This window comes from Scleropages formosus, chromosome 9 (genome assembly GCF_900964775.1).
Source record: "Scleropages formosus chromosome 9, fSclFor1.1, whole genome shotgun sequence".
Taxonomy (NCBI): Eukaryota; Metazoa; Chordata; class Actinopteri; order Osteoglossiformes; family Osteoglossidae; genus Scleropages; species Scleropages formosus.
The window spans coordinates 27,263,883-27,282,072 of NC_041814.1; the positions used below are offsets into that span (position 1 = coordinate 27,263,883).

The 18,190-nt window shown below is 49.3% G+C and overlaps 1 protein-coding gene across 9 annotated transcripts in view; it reads left to right on the forward strand.

Annotated features, from left to right (window-relative positions):
• Positions 1-18,190, forward strand: part of cacnb2a (calcium channel, voltage-dependent, beta 2a) — a 78,766-nt gene that overhangs the window by 44,433 nt on the left and 16,143 nt on the right. For 5 of the 9 annotated variants that reach the window (XM_018756841.2, XM_018756842.2, XM_018756844.2 and 2 more), the window contains 4 exons: positions 8,651-8,770; positions 14,964-15,086; positions 16,011-16,147; positions 16,357-16,433. In XM_018756841.2, coding sequence (XP_018612357.2) covers positions 8,651-8,770; positions 14,964-15,086; positions 16,011-16,147; positions 16,357-16,433 — 457 coding nt within the window. Of the gene's footprint in view, positions 1-7,095; positions 7,783-7,831; positions 8,144-8,650; positions 8,771-14,963; positions 15,087-16,010; positions 16,148-16,356; positions 16,434-18,190 lie in introns of those variants that run through there. The other 4 variants (XM_029254794.1, XM_029254797.1, XM_029254792.1 and 1 more) reach the window with 3 other exon arrangements.

An 18,190-nucleotide genomic window follows, 5' to 3' on the forward strand; every position in this document is an offset into this window, starting at 1 on the left:
AACCAAAATAATGTGCAACTTTTGGGCAGCGCTGTGGAGTCGGAGTCGTGGAGTCGGAATCGGAAGCAATTATTGGGTTACCAAACTCGGAGTCGGAGTCGAAGGTTTCATGTACCGACTCCACAGGCCTGCCTGAAGTTCCTGTGGGAAGCACTGAAGACATGGTGGCCGCGGCTTTCGGTGTCGCGCTGCAACATTCGTCCTGATTTCTCCCTCCAATCTTTTTTGGTGTTGGCAAAAAAATAAAAAAGAAAATAAAATGGCTTTCCGTGCTTAATGATATCGGATTATTTTTAGCTCAGCATATTTGACCCCTTCTTCGTGTCCGGGATGCAGAAAGTGTGGTCGGTTGAAAATCCTACCACCTGCAGACTTTTGGGAACACCCTCGTGCTTGTTTTTGTTTTTCCTTCTTGATTGCCTCTCTATTATGGTCAATTTATGTCCGCTGCTAATTTAAGTGTGTGTCGGGGGGGGTTCCTGTTCATTAAGGACTGGGGGGCTACCTTGCCATCTGTCGTGCCGCTTTCCTGCAGACGCGCACCTCCCGTTGCGACTGTCCCAGAAACGCGGCGCCTCGGAGGAGTCGTGCGTACCGCCGAGGTGTGCAGGTGCCGTGACTCATCTGCACGACAGGAGCGGCGCGGATGGCGATGCGCTCATCCGTCACGTCTGACAGATCTGCAGCCGCTCGCTGGGTGAACCCTGGCTACGGTCTGGACTCAGTCCAGCGGTAAGGGTCCACCGCGGCTGAGCAGTCGGCGGGGGTGGCGGATTGAGGGGTACGTGGCAGAGGACGGAACTGGACCGTGAAGCCTCATCTGGGTCTTTATCTGTACGCATATTGTCCGTGTCACAACACGTTACGCTGAGGCCGTGCGATATTTCGGAAGCGTCCGGTCATTTCTTCCCAGCGAGTCCCCGGGGTGCGGACAGCTACCATCTATCTGGTTGATGCCACGTGGGTAATGCCGCGCCCCTTAGAAAGACGGTGGCACGCTGCACTCCAGGAATCTGTGTGTGTGTCCGCAGTTTAAACCCAAAGGTTGCTGCTTGACGTCAAGGCGGGAGCCCTGCTGTGACCTGCAACCTTTGGCTCCAAAGGCTGTAGGTTCAAATCCCATCTACAGCTGTAGTACCCTTGACTAAGGTACCCATTCTAAAAGCAACTCCAGTGAAATCACCTCATTTTATAAGTGTGTAAGTAATTATAACCTCAACATTGTAAGTTGCTTTGGAGAAAAGCGTCACCAAATCTAATAGATGTGCCGTTGAGAGTTGCTCCAATCAAACCAGTCAGCTGTGTAAGTTGGTAAAACGGCGAGTCGCCTTGGATAAATGCTGTATCGGAGCAAAGTAATGGTAGAGATTTGCGGGTGGCGGGGGTGTTTATGTTTGCGAAGGGGTGTGGGTCTTGTTCCGTCTCAGAAAAAAAAGGAGTTGCTTTGTTCTGTTTGTTTCCTCGTTGCCTTTTGCCGCGAGTATTTTTTAAGTGTTTTCTTCAAGAGTCACTGTCGGGTCCTCCGGGGTGCAGTCTCTGCCAGCTGGCTCCCAATGACGAGCTCTTTCCAGCAGTGGGGAGGAATCGTGGGACTGACGGCATCAGCGCCGCAGCAGAGCCACTGCAGGGACATGCTTACGTCATGTGCTGGGGCACGGCTGTTGGCATGGAAACAGCCGGGAGGGTGGTTTCCCGTAGCGACGTGTCACCTTGACATCTCGCAGCTGCACTGCTTTGTCACATTCTGATTTACCGTCCATCTGCTCTTTGTGACCTTTGACCTTGAGGGTGCCTCGCCAAAGCGAAGCGTTGCCCTCGGCTAGCGGGATGCAGTGACACCGGCGCCTGGTTTCCCGCATAACACCTTAGCTTAATCCTTGCTATTGAAAAGGCCAAAGTGCTGTGGCCGTGAGCTGGATTTTTGCAAGTGCTGCTGGGTAATTCTTGCTCAGCAGTGACCACTTTGGCTGGTCTCTGCGTTCGGCGGTAACCCGTGCCAATAAAGTCTTCCGGCTACTCGGTGTTGATCGTCTTTTGCCACTCCGGCTTTGGTGACCGCATGCGTGGACGGCGCGGTATACCGCGGTAACAGGCGCCCACGGTGCGTTAATTGAATTTAATCTTCCGCGGCCGTGAGCGGCATAACTCGGAGCGGCCCGCAGACGTTGAGCCGGCCGTTTTCGAAGAAGCGCCGCTAGCCACGCAAATTTCCTAGATGGTCTCCCACAAGTCGCTCTCTCTCACCCCTTCGAAGGGTCATTTACAGAGGCATCGACGGACAGGTTGGGCGATCATGGCTGTCGGCTAAATTGTCCTCCAGGCATCGGCACTCTCAGGATTATTACCGTTAAGGCCCCGGCATTGTGGCTTCTGCTGACGTCGGCATGCGGAGTCTTGTCATCCGCCGTTAGTGACGCATCCCTTCCCTGATGTGATGGGAACACATCCATCGAGCGTTCCACGGGAACAGAAAGCCAGTTAAGTGAAGTTCAATACCGGCTTTTCGTTCGGGCAGCAGTTGCTTTTGTTCAGCTTCGTCCCGTAACGTGTGCCACTGTTAACGTTGACAGGGACGGAAAGAGAGGAAGGAGACCGAAATGTCAAATATGCAGAGTCTCTGCGGAAGGTCATCGGCTCTCGTCCCGGGAGGAGTGCGGCATCAGTGTTCCTTGTGTTTAATTTACTGGACACACAATGTCCTCCAGGTCGTCTGAGCTCCAACGTTCGGCTGAGGGAAAGGGTGAAGGGTATAGCTGTGAGACGCGACTGCTCCTGGACGGCCGCCAGCGTTCGGCACATCAGTCATTATTCGTTTATTTATTTGTTCATTTAGCTGATGCCTTTGTCCAAACCAATTTACTCTGTTAGGTCTAACCTTTACTCGCAGTGATTTACCCATTTATTCAGCTGGGTGTTTTTTACTGTATCAGTTCAGGCTAAGTACCTCATCGAGGGTACCGCGTTCGAACGAGGATTCAGACCCTGGTCGTTCAGAGAAAGTTCACAACTGGTTGAATGAACGTGGATAAGATTCCCTGAGAATGTTTTCTAGCATTATCCTGCCTAAAATTTAGACGCTCGTATGATTTATGTCTCTGTCGCTGGAACTCATACAGTAAAATGGATAAAATTAGCTGAAAACTGTCTTTGCACAAACTCATCATGCACTGTGACCAAAGTGATAGAAGTTGTACTTGGCCAAACAGCCCTGTACAAAAATCAAGCGGTAAAGGTGTGTCTCGAGTTTCCAGCACCAGGAAGGGTTCGCGATGTTGTCCTTCCAGCTGCATTGGAATTCACGTCTATTCATTGGACGTAATTAATTTCAACGACCTGCGGACAGTAAACACAGTACCCGTCCCACAACTGCATCATTTCCACCGGTGCCTGTTTGGGGATCCGGAGCAGAGCCTAAAAGCAATCGATAAGACCACCGCGACGATGAGACAACAGGCCTCATCCCATCTGATCTTGGAATCTAAAGCGCCATCAGCTGACCTGCATGATTTGGGATTCCGGGCCCCGTCGTACAAAACATGCCCAAAGTGACGATGTCAAACCCCTACGGCGAAAAGGTAGAGTTAAACCATGGATGCATAAGATGGAATTTGATAAAGATGCGGATGGGGTCAGGTGGGTTGGGGGTAGGCAGGACCACAGGAGGTGCGGATCACAGTGGCCAGGTGTGAAGAGAGTATACACCCTTTGCTCAAAGGGACCTGATCGTTTTAAGACAGGTGTTTATAACCCTATTTGGCATCATGGCAACGAAATGGGTTCGGGGTCAAAGCACAGTGTGTGGACATGCAAAGAGTAAAGCATAGTAGGGCAACCACAAAAGCTTAATTGTTATCACTTTACGGTACGTTACATACAAGCGTGTTTAGGCTCTGTAATGAGTCCTCTCGCTCCCGGGGTGGTACCAGTCACCATTGTCACCCGTTATTCTTGCCTTCCAGTAAAATTGGAATAAAATTTATGTCGCATCCAGTAACTGTCACTTGGTGCAGAGTGTCCATAGTTCATCACTTTTTCTGGCATCGTGTGTTGCTTTTCAAGGCAATGTGTACATATCCTATCAGACACATAATCATTATTATTATTATTTTATTTTTTATAGAGCGCTCTTCTCACGTAGTGACACAAAGCGCTTTAACACAGGCATACAGCAAGAAAAATTGATACAAACAAAGAAGACGGTCAACTAATGGCTACCGTAATTAAGAACTTATTATAGAGCTATAAGTATACCTACATAAGGGGGTGCGGTGGCGCAGTGGGTTGGACCACGGTCCTGCTCTCCGGTGGGTCTGGGGTTCGAGTCCCGCTTGGGGTGCCTTGCGACGGACTGGCGTCCCGTCCTGGGTGTGTCCCCTCCCCCTCCGGCCTTATGCCCTGTGTTGCCGGGTAGGCTCTGGTTCCCCGTGACCCCGTATGGGACAAGCGGTTCTGAAAAAAAAAAAAAAAAGTATACCTACTGGCCACCGGGGAAAGGAACAAAAATTCCCAACTGAAGGTTGAGGGAGAAAAAACCAACGGGGGTCCACGGGCCAGTGGTTGCCCACCCCTCCTGGGCATTCTAGAAAGTAACAATTTGTAAGCCAGTGTTTAACAAGTAACTATAATGTTGGTAAAACTAATAAATATAATAAAACTGCGTTTTTTTTTTTTTTTTTTTTGTATGTCTTTCAACAGTTTGTAAAGCCAGTAATGCTGTTTATTTATCCCAGTGCCTTAGTGTGCCGTTAAAAAATATACGAATAAAAAGGTAAAAGATGAGACGTGAAGGAATATTAATCAGAAAGGAAATGCTGTTAGAGGTAAAGTGAAGTATTCAGTCATGGTACTTATAGTATTCCCGGGTAGTAAATGGACCACTAACATTTAATATAGAATCAATGTTTTTAGTGAAGCGTGTGGATTTGGCTCCAAGATTATTATTTATTTCTTTATCTGACAACTGAACTGAATTTACCAACTTATAGAGCTGGGTAATTTTTACTGCATCAGTTCAGGGTAAATGCCTTGATTGAGGGTGCAACAGAAAGGTGCAATGACTTAAAGGAAATGGCTCGAACTTTTACTCTACCTGCTGCCCTAGGATGCTGCTGGACAGTTGTGGTTCAGCACCATGTTTGTACTGTAGGAAGTACAGGAAGGGATGGGATATGTTAGTCTAACAACGAATTATTCTGTTTAATGCTCCGGTTATGGATTTTGAATTTTTCGTTCTCTGACTGGAGTGGAGCGACTCTCCTTGTGAAAATCGACTTGGAGAGAGGAGACATGGGCTGGAAGCTCAGCCAGAACCTTCTTCTCACCAGCAGTGAGTCAACAGTCTTGTGTGAGAAAATTAGCACTTTCCTCCTTGATCCGTAGCGGAACAAGACATCTGGAATGATCTGACAGTGCAATATCTCATGTGGGATGAACTGTAGGTAAGGTGTACAGGTGTTAGGATAACCTTGGTTGTCTGTGTCAGCGATGCTGGTCGGCACTCAAGGATTTGAAGTACAAACAGTTCCCCGTTCAGAAGACTTTAACTGAGCTCCAAGATCCACAGCAGCAAGTGGCAGAGAGATCGTTGGACAGACTCGAACCCAAGGCTTTTGTGCAGAATTAAATCTGTGCCCACAGACTGGGTGTCTCACTGTAAAATGAGACTGTAAAATTGGGGCGGTCCCATATACTGTACTAGAGCCGTAGCTTCGATTTTCTAATAATATGCAAGACTAATTACAGTGGCCTCGTTTGATGTTCAGCCAGTAGGTCCTCGGTGCGGTGGCTAAATCGGTATGCATTGATCACCCCAGGGAGAAGAAGTGGAACAGACTCATCTCCGCACCGCGGGTCCTTCAAATCGGGCCGCGTGCCTTTGGGTTGCACGGTGCACCCGGGAAAGTCCATCAGTGGTGGGACAGAACAGTGAGTGTGTACACACAACCAGCACACCCCAGCTGGAACTTGCTTATATCTTTCCATTTTTACACCTGATCAGTCGGAAAGGAAGGAGGAGAAGAAATAGATTCTGGGATGGATGTGATGAGAAGAGACATATCGCCATGGGGTTTCCTAACAGCTTACGTCTTTCTCACTGGACTGCGGATACCACAATATTACCAGATATTTTAATTAAGTTGTATTTTAAGTCATTTTGGGCATTCAAGGTAGAGGAGCAGGTGGCATTGTTTGGAGCCATTGCTTTGCAATGTCACATGCTCCTCTACCACATCATAATAATAATAATAATAATAATAATAATAAAGATATCATGGTTGTGACATGTTGCATATATCAAGCCACTGGTATTATCCCCTTAACGTTATGATGTAATGTAGGCGTAACCTTGAGCATTTGCATGCAAAAGAACTTTTTGTTTAAATTAAACTTAATCCTTCTTCTCAAGGGGGGCGCGGTGGTGCAGTGGGTTGGACCGGGTCCTGTTCTCTGGTGGGTCTGGGGTTCGAGTCCCGCTTGGGGTGCCTTGCGATGGACTGGCGTCTCGTCCTGGGTGTGTCCCCTCCCCCTCCAGCCTTTCGCCCTGTGTTGCCGGGTTGGGCTCCGGCTCCCCGTGACCCTGTATGGGACAAGCAGTTCAGATGGTGTGTGTGTGTGTCTTCTTCTTCTCAAACTGCGTTTGGGTGTGAATGGGAGAAACAGGTGGATGTGTGTGAGATGGAGCAAGATGGGAAGTCAGACCCGTGACGGGGCATGAGGAAGAAGAGCTATTCTGAGCTTCCCACCATTTCCCTCGTCTTTCCCCCGGTGGCTTGAGAGAGGAGGTCTGACACAGATTTAGTGAGTCTGTGACGTTAGTGCGAGTGTAAAAAAAAAAGAACACAGAGACTGCGATTCAGTGGGCACGATCGCCGTGTCCCTGGAGAGCGGAGCGCTGAACTTTGGACCGGCGAGTCGCTGTAGGACAGGCCGAGGATCTCGGGGTGAGAGTGCAACCCTAGTGGGTGGGTGTGTGTTTCCGTGGGCCCGCCCACATCTTACAACACGTAGGTCTGGGTACAGCACCTATTAAACCTGCGAGGACTGAGAAAGACAGAGGAAAAAGGGGGTAAAAAATGCATGGGGGGGGGGGGGGGGGGGCGCTCTAAGTGGAAGTGAAAGGTGTGACACAGAAAAAAAACCAAGAACAGACAACAGAACAAGAGGGAAGTGAGAGGAACGGGATGTGAAGGGTTAAGGAGTGAAGGAGTAATTAAAGGGGTAAATAAAGAGAGCAAGGAAGGGATGAAGTACATAGAGGAAGGAGGTGGGAGCCGAAGAAATATGCTCGGAGAACAGTGGTGCGGGAGGGGGGTTGGGGGAGAGAGAGGCGGAGAGAGAGGGAGAGCAGAAGGAGGCGGGGTGTCGCTACCTGAACGGCTCCAGCATCGGCAGCGGGGATCGAGGAGCGCTACCCCCCCCGCCACCTGGCGAGAGCATGGCAGCGCGGCGCCCGGGCCGCCAGCAGTGAGGCATGAGCAGGGAGGGAGCGGCGGAGAGAGCAGGCGAGCGGCCGGCCGGCCCAGACGGGGCGGCGGCGGCGGCGGAGACGGGAGCCGGAGATTACGCGCACATGTCGGGATCGTCGCCGTGGCAGCAGCAGCGGCAGCGGCAGCATCGGCATCAGCGGCGGGTGGCGGTAACCAGCGCGGCGGCTAGTCTGCGGCGCACCGGCTAGCAGCAGCGGCTAAGGGCCCCGAGCAGCTCGCCTGGCCCATGAAGGCCACCTGGATACGGCTTCTGAAAAGAGCCAAAGGGGGTCGCGTGAAGAGCTCGGACATCTGTGTAAGCGGAGGATCTGCGTGGCGCGTGCGTGTGCGTGGTGCGTGTGTGGGAGCGCAGCGCCTGTTCGCGTTCACGCTCCACGAGCGAGGGTGAAAAGGCGGTCGTTCTCACGCCGTTGGTGCGGATGGACTGTGGGGAGGGCGGGCGGGCGGGCGCCGGGAGGACGGGCTCTCCGGGTGCGGGACAGGTGAAGCAGGAGAGACGGCGCTCGGTCCGTACAGCAGGCGGCGATGTGCCGATCCGGGTAGACGGACGACGGGTTGCTCGATGGACTTGCTGGAGAAGGGTTATTTTTGTCGCGGACGCAGATCGAGACGGAAAACGCGGTGTTGTGATATATCATCTGCATATCCCGGAACAGGTGTCTCTCTCTCTCTCTCTCTCTCTCTCTCTCTCTCTCTCTCTCTCTCTCTCTCTCTCTCTCCCACTGTCTCTGCTGTCCTGTGCTCCTGAAATGATTCAAGTCATTGCATGAAACTTAAAAGTTATGGCACTTTGTGTGTGTGTGTGTGTGCGCACAGTGTGTGAGAGTGAGAAGGCACAGGTGCAAAGGGGGGTGGGGGGGATCCCTGTCTATCTTGTCCAAGGATTAGAGGGCAAGTACTGGCCTGCGGGTGGCGTAGCGGTTAAGGAACTGCACTTGCGATACACGAGCGGTCAGTTCCAGCACCAGGCGAGAGGTCCTGCGCTCGGACTCTTGGGAACGTACCCGAAATTGTCCCGGTACAACAAATATCGCGTGTAATAACTCGCTGGGGTGACGTTTAAGGCCGTAAGGTATTTAAAGTGGCTTTAGAGCGAAACCCCAGCGGCAGTAATGGCTCCGAGTGCTGACTTATTTATGCTGTGTGCGTCTGCGTGTCTCCAGGGTTCGGCGGACTCCTACACCAGCCGTCCATCAGACTCGGATGTTTCCCTGGAGGAAGACAAGGAGGCCTTGCGTAGAGAGGCGGAAAGGCAGGCCCAGGCGCAGCTGGAGAAAGCTAAGGTACGCCCCCCCGTGGATCCTCCGCTCTCCGAGTCTTGTTCACCTCCCCTACTCTCTAGTTACCCTGTCTGTGCCCCCTCAACTCTCCAGGTACCCCTTCTGTCCCCAGTCATCTCTGGGTCCCCTTCTTTATCCGCTTGACTCTCTCAGTACCCCTCCTGTACCCAATACTCTCTAGTTACCCCTTCTTTACCCTCTCCACTCTCTAGGTCCTCCTTCTTTTCCCCTATACTTTCCGAGTACTCCATCTGTACTGTCTGGGCACCCCATTTGTACCCCCTCTACTCTCTCTGTGCTCCATCTTTACCCCCTACTGTCTACGAACCCCTTCTTTACCACACTGCTCTCCGGGAGCCATTTTTTTACCCCCTCTACTCTCTGAGTACCTCTTTTTTCACCCTTCTTCTGTACAGGAACCCCTTCTTTATACCCTCTACCCTGCTGATGCCCCATCTCGACACCCTGTACTCTCTGAGTGCCACTTCAATTCCGGGTACCTGTTCTGTACCCCCTCCACTCAGACAGTGTCCCCTCTATACCCCCCTTTCCATCGCGCTGACTTTTCTGACAGCAGAGCAGCTGTTATTTCTCAGGACCCAGACTGGAGACCAAACGGTTGTTGGGTCGCATCTCAGGAGAGGAAATGCTGTTTTACCCTTAAGCAAGGAATGGAACTGGGTAAAAAAAAAATAGCTGAAAAAGCAAATAAAACATAATGAGAACCCCAGCGGCAAAATACATTAATTCCTAATTGGGCAGAATATCGGCATATTAGGATTTGAGTCGTGATTGTGCCAGGAGCTGTGGAGCTACGGACACTTTAAAGCAGCGATTTTTCATACTCTGTCACGGGTTCCGTGAGTTCGAAGGGTGGAGCGTTAGTGTTCGGGAAGCATCAAGTCTGCATCCCTTCCCACACCTCGGATTTCCGGTTAGGCGTGATGGGATCCACCAGGCGGGTGTGCGTGAAGGTCAGTTAAGGTCAAATCCCGTTTCACACCCCTTTTATAGCGGTGGCTTTGTTTTTTTTTTTAAAAAAAAAAATTTGTTTTCCACTAAAAATTGTACCAACTACTTCATTTTTTAATGAGGATTCTGGGCAATTTTCATGAATCGTAGACGGAACCTTGGATTTGCATCGATCCCAGGTTGGTGGATTGATTGATCCACCGGGGTTCCTCAAGGACAACCTGGCACTCTCTCGCAGGGTTCGAGTGGTGGATTATTCGAAAACGAGCGGTGTAAACAGACCGTGAGCACGTGGTACATTGTAGTAGTAATGATCCAAAGGCGAAAGATTCCGGAAAAAGAGTCTGAGAATATTTCAGACGGGCTTGCGAGGGCAACGCAACGAATGACTCATAGCTTCATTTTAAGAATACATGTTTCATTCTTTATTTAAAGGAACTGCTTTATTTTTCAGAGATGACCTCGTTTACATAATTAGTACCGTTCATATTTCGCTCCGCCTCGTTCTTGCTACATAAGAGCAGATTCTGCCCGAGGTTGAGACCAGTTAAGCGCAAACACCATGTGCGTCTTTCTCATGAGTAAGCTTTTCGGCAAAATGCAGCACAATAGGCGGGACGGCGAGAAGAGCTGGTCTGATGTAACGTAATTATAGTTATATTTCCACAAGATAAGCGTAAATCCCGGAGAACAGCCACAATCCAGCTCTGAGGATCGGTGTGGTGCCTCTTCTCGGTATGCAGCCTCTTCTCCTCCACCGGGGGCCAGCAGGTGGCGTAGCGGCTGAGGCTGCCACCTTCCTCTCGGACAGCGTAGGTTAGGATCCCACCTCCTGCCGCCGCTCCCTTGACCAAGGTGTTTAGCCTGAACTGACACTGTAAAAAAACTATCCAGGTGTTTAAATGAGCAGATTGGTGAGTCGATGAACATTTGAAGTCACTTTGGAGAAAAGTGAGCAAGTTTTTTTTTTTTTTTTTTTGTAGCTACTTACTGCGGTTGGTAGCAAGAATGCAGTTGTAAACCACAGAATTGTTACCAGAGTCAACAGTGGTGTAAAGTTCAGCGGAGGTCACTCACGGATGTGGTTTTTCTCCAGAGCAGTCTCTGGGAACCTGCCCGGTGCGTGTAACCGAAGCGCTTCTTGCCCCTTTGTCTCCTGGTTCCTCCGTAAACAACCTGCGGAGCTGCATCAGCCTCTGCTCCACGTTTTGTTTCCTTTTACAGGGCGCTCACTCTGGGGCTCTTATTTATTGTTTAACACGCGACATATACATCCTCCTCGTAAGGAGTCATACGTAAGGAAGGGCTTTCGGTTAACGGTCCGGGGGGGTGCGTGATACCTTCACAATTAGTTGGAGTACCACAAAAATCATGCTATATACTGTGTGTGTGTGTGTAGGTAGATCTCACAGCATCCGGGCAAACACCGATTTCGTCAGCAACCCACGACTGGAAAAATAATGACATTCCTACACGACTTGCTCTTATTATATTCTCAGCATACCATTAAATTTTGTATCGGTCAGATTATTCTTATGCTTAATAAACAAAACTGTGAAAGCAATTTTTCTTTCCTCATATTAAGATGGGGACATAGATAGATAGATAGATAGAAATTGTACTCAAATTTTTGACTGCTACAGGAGCCCAGCCCCAGCTCAGGGCATTTTTGTTCTGGAAAGATCACACCAATCCAGAGGCAGATTGATGTGGGCGCGGAGAGCCGTCCCGTGCTCCCGCTGAGCAGCTGAGCCCCCCATTCCGTACGTCGGATGACGGTGTGAGTGTGTGGGGGGGGCAGGGGGTTGCCATGGGGATGGGGGCAGTGGGACGGCGGCGTTGCCAGGTCTTATGTAACATGCGCAGCTCCCAGCTCGGACCCCGAATGCGGAGGCACGGAGCCCTAGCGACCCCCCGCCCCCCACCCCGTTGACCCCCTCATCAGAACCAACGATGTCGTTGAAGAAACCGAGCCGAGTTTTTCAATCTCTGCAACTTCCCTCCCGAGCCTTTCGACATGCTGAAGCACGTGTGTAATAGACCCATGTCTCTTCTCGGCATAAAGTCGCCCGGGACGTTTCCTGCTGCCCGGAAGAGCCGCACTCCCTCACTAATTAAAAAGATCGGTTTATTGCTGATAACCTGGCGCGGATTACCTCCGCTCTAACCTATGGTAATTGGGTTGTAAAAATAGCGTCCCGATGAGCTCCCCCGGGAGAGAGATTGATTCGTCAAGGCCGAGCGCTATGGTGACCGTAACGACCTAAGAGCAATAATGCAAAATTACTTGCTGCGCCGGGGAGTCGGGTAAACGGTGCGTATTGTAAAAGGTGTGTGTTTTGCATATCAAAGATGAATTGACCCGTGTGCTGCTCATCAGCCAGGCCTTGCGAGCGTGTGCATTGTGTAATTAGCTGCTTGTGATGCTGTCGGACCCCTGGACCATCGCTATGGTTTCGGTGATCACGGCCAAGGGGCTCCTGCGGGTTCTAGCGCACGGCTCTGGAGGAGGACTCCGGGGAGGTTAAGTGTCCCGCTGCTACAGTTAATGTACCTTCAGCACGGCAAAGATGTTGAATTTGACAGCTAATTGGCAGCAAAGTGGCCTTTCCAGGCCAGGAGCGTGGAGCTGTAACCAGAGGGTTGTTGGTTCACATGAAGTAAGAGGACTCTGCTGATGAGGATGAAGTGAATATGCTTCAAGGAATAGGCTCCGGACCTTCACGACCCTCCCAAAGACAAGCTTTTATCGACAGCGAGGGAGTGAGCAAATACTGTTAAATCTCAGATGTTGTTTTTTTTTTTTTTTTTTTTAACCCACAATTTATTTAATTGATTTCTTTTGTGTTTATTTAATTATTTAATTTATTCAATTTTTTCAAGTCTAGGTGCACATAATGCACAGGGTAAAATTTTCCAGAGTTCCTTTCAGACTGTGGGCTTGCAGAGGACATTTGGAATTATTTTGCATGTTTTTTGGACGTTTCCTCGATTTTAACAGGTGCGGTAGAACTCCTGCTTGTAAAAGTAGAGACAAAAAATAAAGCTTATTTATTAACATACATATTAGCATAAACCTGAAAGAAAAGTACAGTAAATATTGTAAGCCTTTGATACGTAATGAAAGTTTACAAACTGTAAAGCAGACCTGAGATTTAAACATCTGTGTTCAGATTTTTGCACTATAGTGAGACTCCACAGTTTTTTTTTTTTTTTTTTTTTTTTTTTTTTTTGCCAGCTGCTGTCAATTTCTGTCCCCCGTGCAAAGCAGACGATTTGTCCTACAAATTCCTGGTTCCGATCTGTAACACACTGCAGCCCAGATACTTACGCTGCAGCCTTTTCTTTTTTTGGAGGGAGGGGAAAATCCGCTGTTTCCATGACAGTGTGGAATCCGTCGTCTGGCGGGAAAGATTACGGAGCTGAGCCCGTGGCCTTCCGCTCAGATGTCGAAGGATGCGAGGAAGGATTGCAGAGCAGCGTGAGAAGAAGACACACGCGCGAGTGTGTGTGTGTGTGTGTGTGTGTGTGTGTGTGTGTGTGTGTGTGTGTGTGTGTGTGTGTCTGTGTGTGTGTTCCTCGAGCGACACACCTAGCCACCACGGCCCCACCCATTAGGGCCTCGAGTTGACCAGGTGCCCCCACGGATTGCCAGCACTACAACCAAAGCCTCCCGTTCACCCTATGGAGCTCTGAGGCCACGCCCCCCAAATCCCAGATGGGTGCACACTGAGGGGTTCTGCGCACAAACATCCCCCCAGCGAGGCGCACGGGAAATGAAGGTCCGGCCGGCCGGCTGCGCTTCGGCCCCACGCGACCCTCACCTCCGCAGAGAGGCCGTCTGGACCTCTATCTGCCACCGCGGGGCAGTACAACGCAGATGGGGCCTTTTTCCCACCAACCCCAGGCCTTCCCGAGCCACTCTGCAGCACATGGTGTTGGCCCAGGTCTAGCACAGCGGTGTGTTTGACACGTGGCCACGAGAGCCACAGAACACGCGGCGTTGCCGGGATGTCGTGCCGTTTGTTGTAGCGCCGCACTTGAGGGCGCCTCCTACCGTCGTCAGGGTCTTGATTCATTCTCACCTGGGGAAGTACAGTGCTTTGGGTGTGTGGACGGTTCCCACGAGGGGTGAGATGGACAGTGGGGAGAATGGCTCAGCAGGATGGGAGCTAACGCTGTTCCTCATGAGGTGTCCCCAGAGCATCGGTGCACTCCGAGCCCCTCGGTGTAACATAACCAGCTAGACTGCAGGTTCGCATCCCTTAGCGTGCGTCTCTGGGAGATTTATTATGGGCCGTATCGCTTCCCATACGCGGGTTGTGGCGACGGGGGGGGCACGTTGATGTCGCCACCTGTCGATGACGCCTGCCGCGCTGAGGATTTCAGCATCGCTCAGTCACACTTTATCCAATTTGCCCTACATGGGTGTTTGGGAAGCGACAGTCAGATTTCATTTTGTCTGGTCGTGCCCCGTTTCTTCATCCCGAGTCGAGCAGTAAATCCCTTCTCAGAAGGGGTAAGCACCACCCCCTGGAGGTTATGGCAGAGGGATGATGGGAGATCTGCTTGCCCTGTACTTTCCACAGTGGAGAGGGACATACTCCAGTTTGTCATTAGCACTAGGGTGGCATGATGGAACAGCAGGTAGTGCTGGTGGCTCACATCATTTGGGCGTGCGTTCGAATCCGGCTCAGTCTGCATGCATGATCTTCCTGTTTCTCTGTGGGTTTCCTCCCACAGACCAAACATATGGGTTTCAGGGGATATGGTGACTCTAAATTGCCCTTAGTGTATGTGAGTGAATGACGTAGGCTTGTATCCCACACAGAGTGTACCTTCCTCATACCCTATGTTTCTAGGCAAAGGTTCTGATTCGCCACGACGCAAACTGGACCAGTGGCTATTGAAGGGGATTGAGGAATGAATGAATGATTAGTACCTCCTGCTGTAGTACCCATGATGAAGGTACTTACCCTAAATTAAAATAGTAAATATTACCCAGTTGCATAAATGTGTGAATCAGTGTAAGTAGCTTAACACTCTAAGTTGCTCTGAAGAAAAGTGTCAGGTAAATGAAATCTTCAGCAAATGAAAGAGGTTGAGTCTTCATCTTCTGCATCTTAATGTTTGCCTGCTGCCCTCTTACCCCCCATCCCCACCCACCTCGTGACCTGATGAAGGCCCAAGCGAAGTCAAAGTTTTCTTTGTATGTCTTTGTCAGACTAAACCGGTCGCATTCGCCGTTCGCACCAACGTCAGCTACAGCGCCACCCAGGACGATGACGTTCCTGTCCCGGGCATGGCGATCTCCTTCGAGGCCAAAGACTTTCTTCACGTCAAAGAGGCGAGTAGCCGTTGCGCTCCATGCAGGTCTCTCCGATCAGGTCTCTCCCATCGCCGAGGACATATGGAAGGCGATGAGTCACGACTGCACGGTCCAGAAGACCCGAAAGATCATGATCTGCCAGGTCTCCCACAGATAGAAGGCAGAAATTGAGCGTAACTCAGGCCAAATGAGAGCGACAACCTGCTCACTTAGCAAACTGTGCCTATTTTCGTTGTTGTTTATCGGCTATTTCAGGGGTTCACAGGTCCTGCCCTTAAGGGCCATGGGGCAAAAGCTAAAGTACAGCAAAGACCAGAGAGTGATGCAGTTCAGATGACCGATCAGAGAACGTTAGATGGTAACAGTGGTGGCTGTTGACGATCATCAGTCATGATTGTGCTGTTGTGACGAAAGAGATATAATAGTTTGGATTACTGTAAAGATGAATATGTTGGGGTTGGTGATGATGATGCTGATGATGATGATTATGATTTCTGTAAAAACAAAAAGATATTTAGGTTAATATCAATGATTTTGAGGGCGAGGACCAATTTGATGGCGACAATGATGCTTATGATTACTGTGAAAAGAAAGACATTCATGTTAATAATGATTTTGAGGAGGAAAAGGGTTAAGGTGACAATGAGGAGGGGTATGATGATGAAGGCGACTAGTGTAACAAGAAAGATGTTGACAGTCATGATAATGATTATGATAAGAATTACAAGGGACAATGATGACGCTCATCATTATCATCATCATTATGACTACTGTTAGATAAAGATGTTCTTGTTGATGATGGTGATATAATGTGAAGGGTGTGGTGATGATGGCAGTTATGATTACGGTCAATGTAAAGAAGTTGATGAGGTTGATCAAGATGATGATGATGATGATGATGATGAAGATGATGACAGTGCCCTCCCCTACCTCATGCTGCAGAAATATAACAATGACTGGTGGATAGGACGACTGGTGAAGGAGGGCTGTGAGATCGGCTTCATCCCCAGCCCCGTGAAGCTGGAGAATTCCCGCATGCACCATGAGCAGCGAGCCAAACAGGGCAAGTTCCACTCCAGGTACGAGGTGCCACACACACTGCGCCACACTTACCCAGGGTGCAACTGGAACATTCTCTTCTAAGTGCTTTTTTTGCGGAGACATTTCCACTATAACACCTCTGTAATAACCTTGTGAGCTGTCATGACAACAAGCCCTGATTCGTTGTTAGGGATTTGACACGAGGGATCGCGACCCAAACCTGACATGTCCCGTCTTTGTCAAACAGTAAATCGGGAGCAAACTCATCCTCCAGTTTAGGTGACCTTGCTCCAAACTCCAGGAAGTCAACTCCTCCTTCCTCTGGTGAGTGGACATTTGAAATGTGGGTTCATTTCCGTGATTTCTGTGGATCAAACTCCCGGACCAGTGTGTGTGGTGTCTCTCACGGTTCCTTTCTTTTAGTCAGAAACTTGTATGTATTTACTTGTTTTTCTAAGCAAATCTTAGTTGTGTCCGTTCACAAAAATGGTTCATGGCTTAGCAGGCGGTTGAAGTTTTAACCAAGTACACACCCACTCTCACACACACATACTGACTCCTCAGCTTATAAACCCAACACGCACCAGAAGTCTGTTCTTAATTCATTTTGTTGGTAACTCCAAAGCCACTTTTACCTCGAAGTAAAAAAAAAAAGAAAGAGAAATATCCATAACGCAGATGTCCCTCCATTTATATGCGGTTTAACTCTATAAAAATGTTAGAAAGAGCTTCAGTGTCTCATAAATCCTTTGGAAAACTTAAGTACATTAAAATTCAGCCTACATTTAAATAGCTGAAAATGAAAATATCTACTCCCTAACACCTATTTAATGCTGATTGCTCACGATTCGTCCCATAAACAAGTGCAGGATTCATCGTTATGAAATTGATCACCAACATTCGGGAACACTGGACCCAGGCTGTAAACACTGTGGAAGCGAGTTGCATTAACGCGGCCCCCACACTCCCGTTAGGTGTAGATGCCTTTTGTCCATTTTACTGCCGTCTATAGGCAGGTGAACATGTGTTCCTTCTGCTTTTTTGGTAAATTGATGACTGAAAAATGTAAGTTAAAACTAAATAAACGGATACAGTAAATGGAAAATGTTTACGTCTTTAAAAATGCGTAACTCGGACGGTCGTAATGTGAGGAGCCAGGAACCAGTGTCTAACGCATCAGCGGGACATCATCCGCACAGGTTCCGAACAGGAGGTCACAACAAATAGGGACACACACACACACACACACACACATCTTCAGAGCCGCTTGTCCCATATGGGGTCACGGGGAACCGGAGCCTACCCGGCAACACAGGGCGTAAGGCCGGAGGGGGAGGGGACACACCAAGGACGGGACGCCAGACCGTCACAAGGTACCCCAAGCGGGACTCGAACCCCAGACCCACCGGACAGCAGGACTGTGGTCCAACCCACTGCGCAAATAGGGACATTTCTTTTTAATTCTGATGAACCTGTAGCTCTTTGAAGGGCAAAAGTAAAGACGTATGGCCAATTCAGCTACTGTCACTACCGGTTTTGATGTACACCTGGGAGAGGTCCAGCCTTGTTTCTCCAAGGTCCACAAGTGTAAAAATCATATCTGACTTAAGACAGCTGGTAGTGCCGTGGTTAGAGCTGCTTCCCTTTAAACTGAGAGGTTGTGGGTTCGAATCTCCTTCCCACCTGTAGTATCCTTGAGCAAGGTACTTGTCCTAAATTGCTCTAGTAAAAATTACCCAGCTCTACAAGTGATTAATAATTGTAGATACCTTAACAAGGTAAGTTGCTTTGGAAAAAAGCATCAACTAAATGAATAGATGTACACTGAAGACTTAATATCTCTTGTATTTAGGTGCACTGTGTGTTCAAGTGTATGTGTCCACCTGTAACTATATTATCATGCGGTTCAACAGAAGTTATTTAATATTATTTATTTTTAGTCGTATTTACGGTAGGTATGGTATATGCTCATAATTTTGCAAATGTTCTTTGGGCCACACGTGTGAACTTCCTCTAAAATAAGCTTTTCAGCTAATAATTATTGATTTTGAATTTCTTCCTTCGCAGCAGTAACGTGTCCA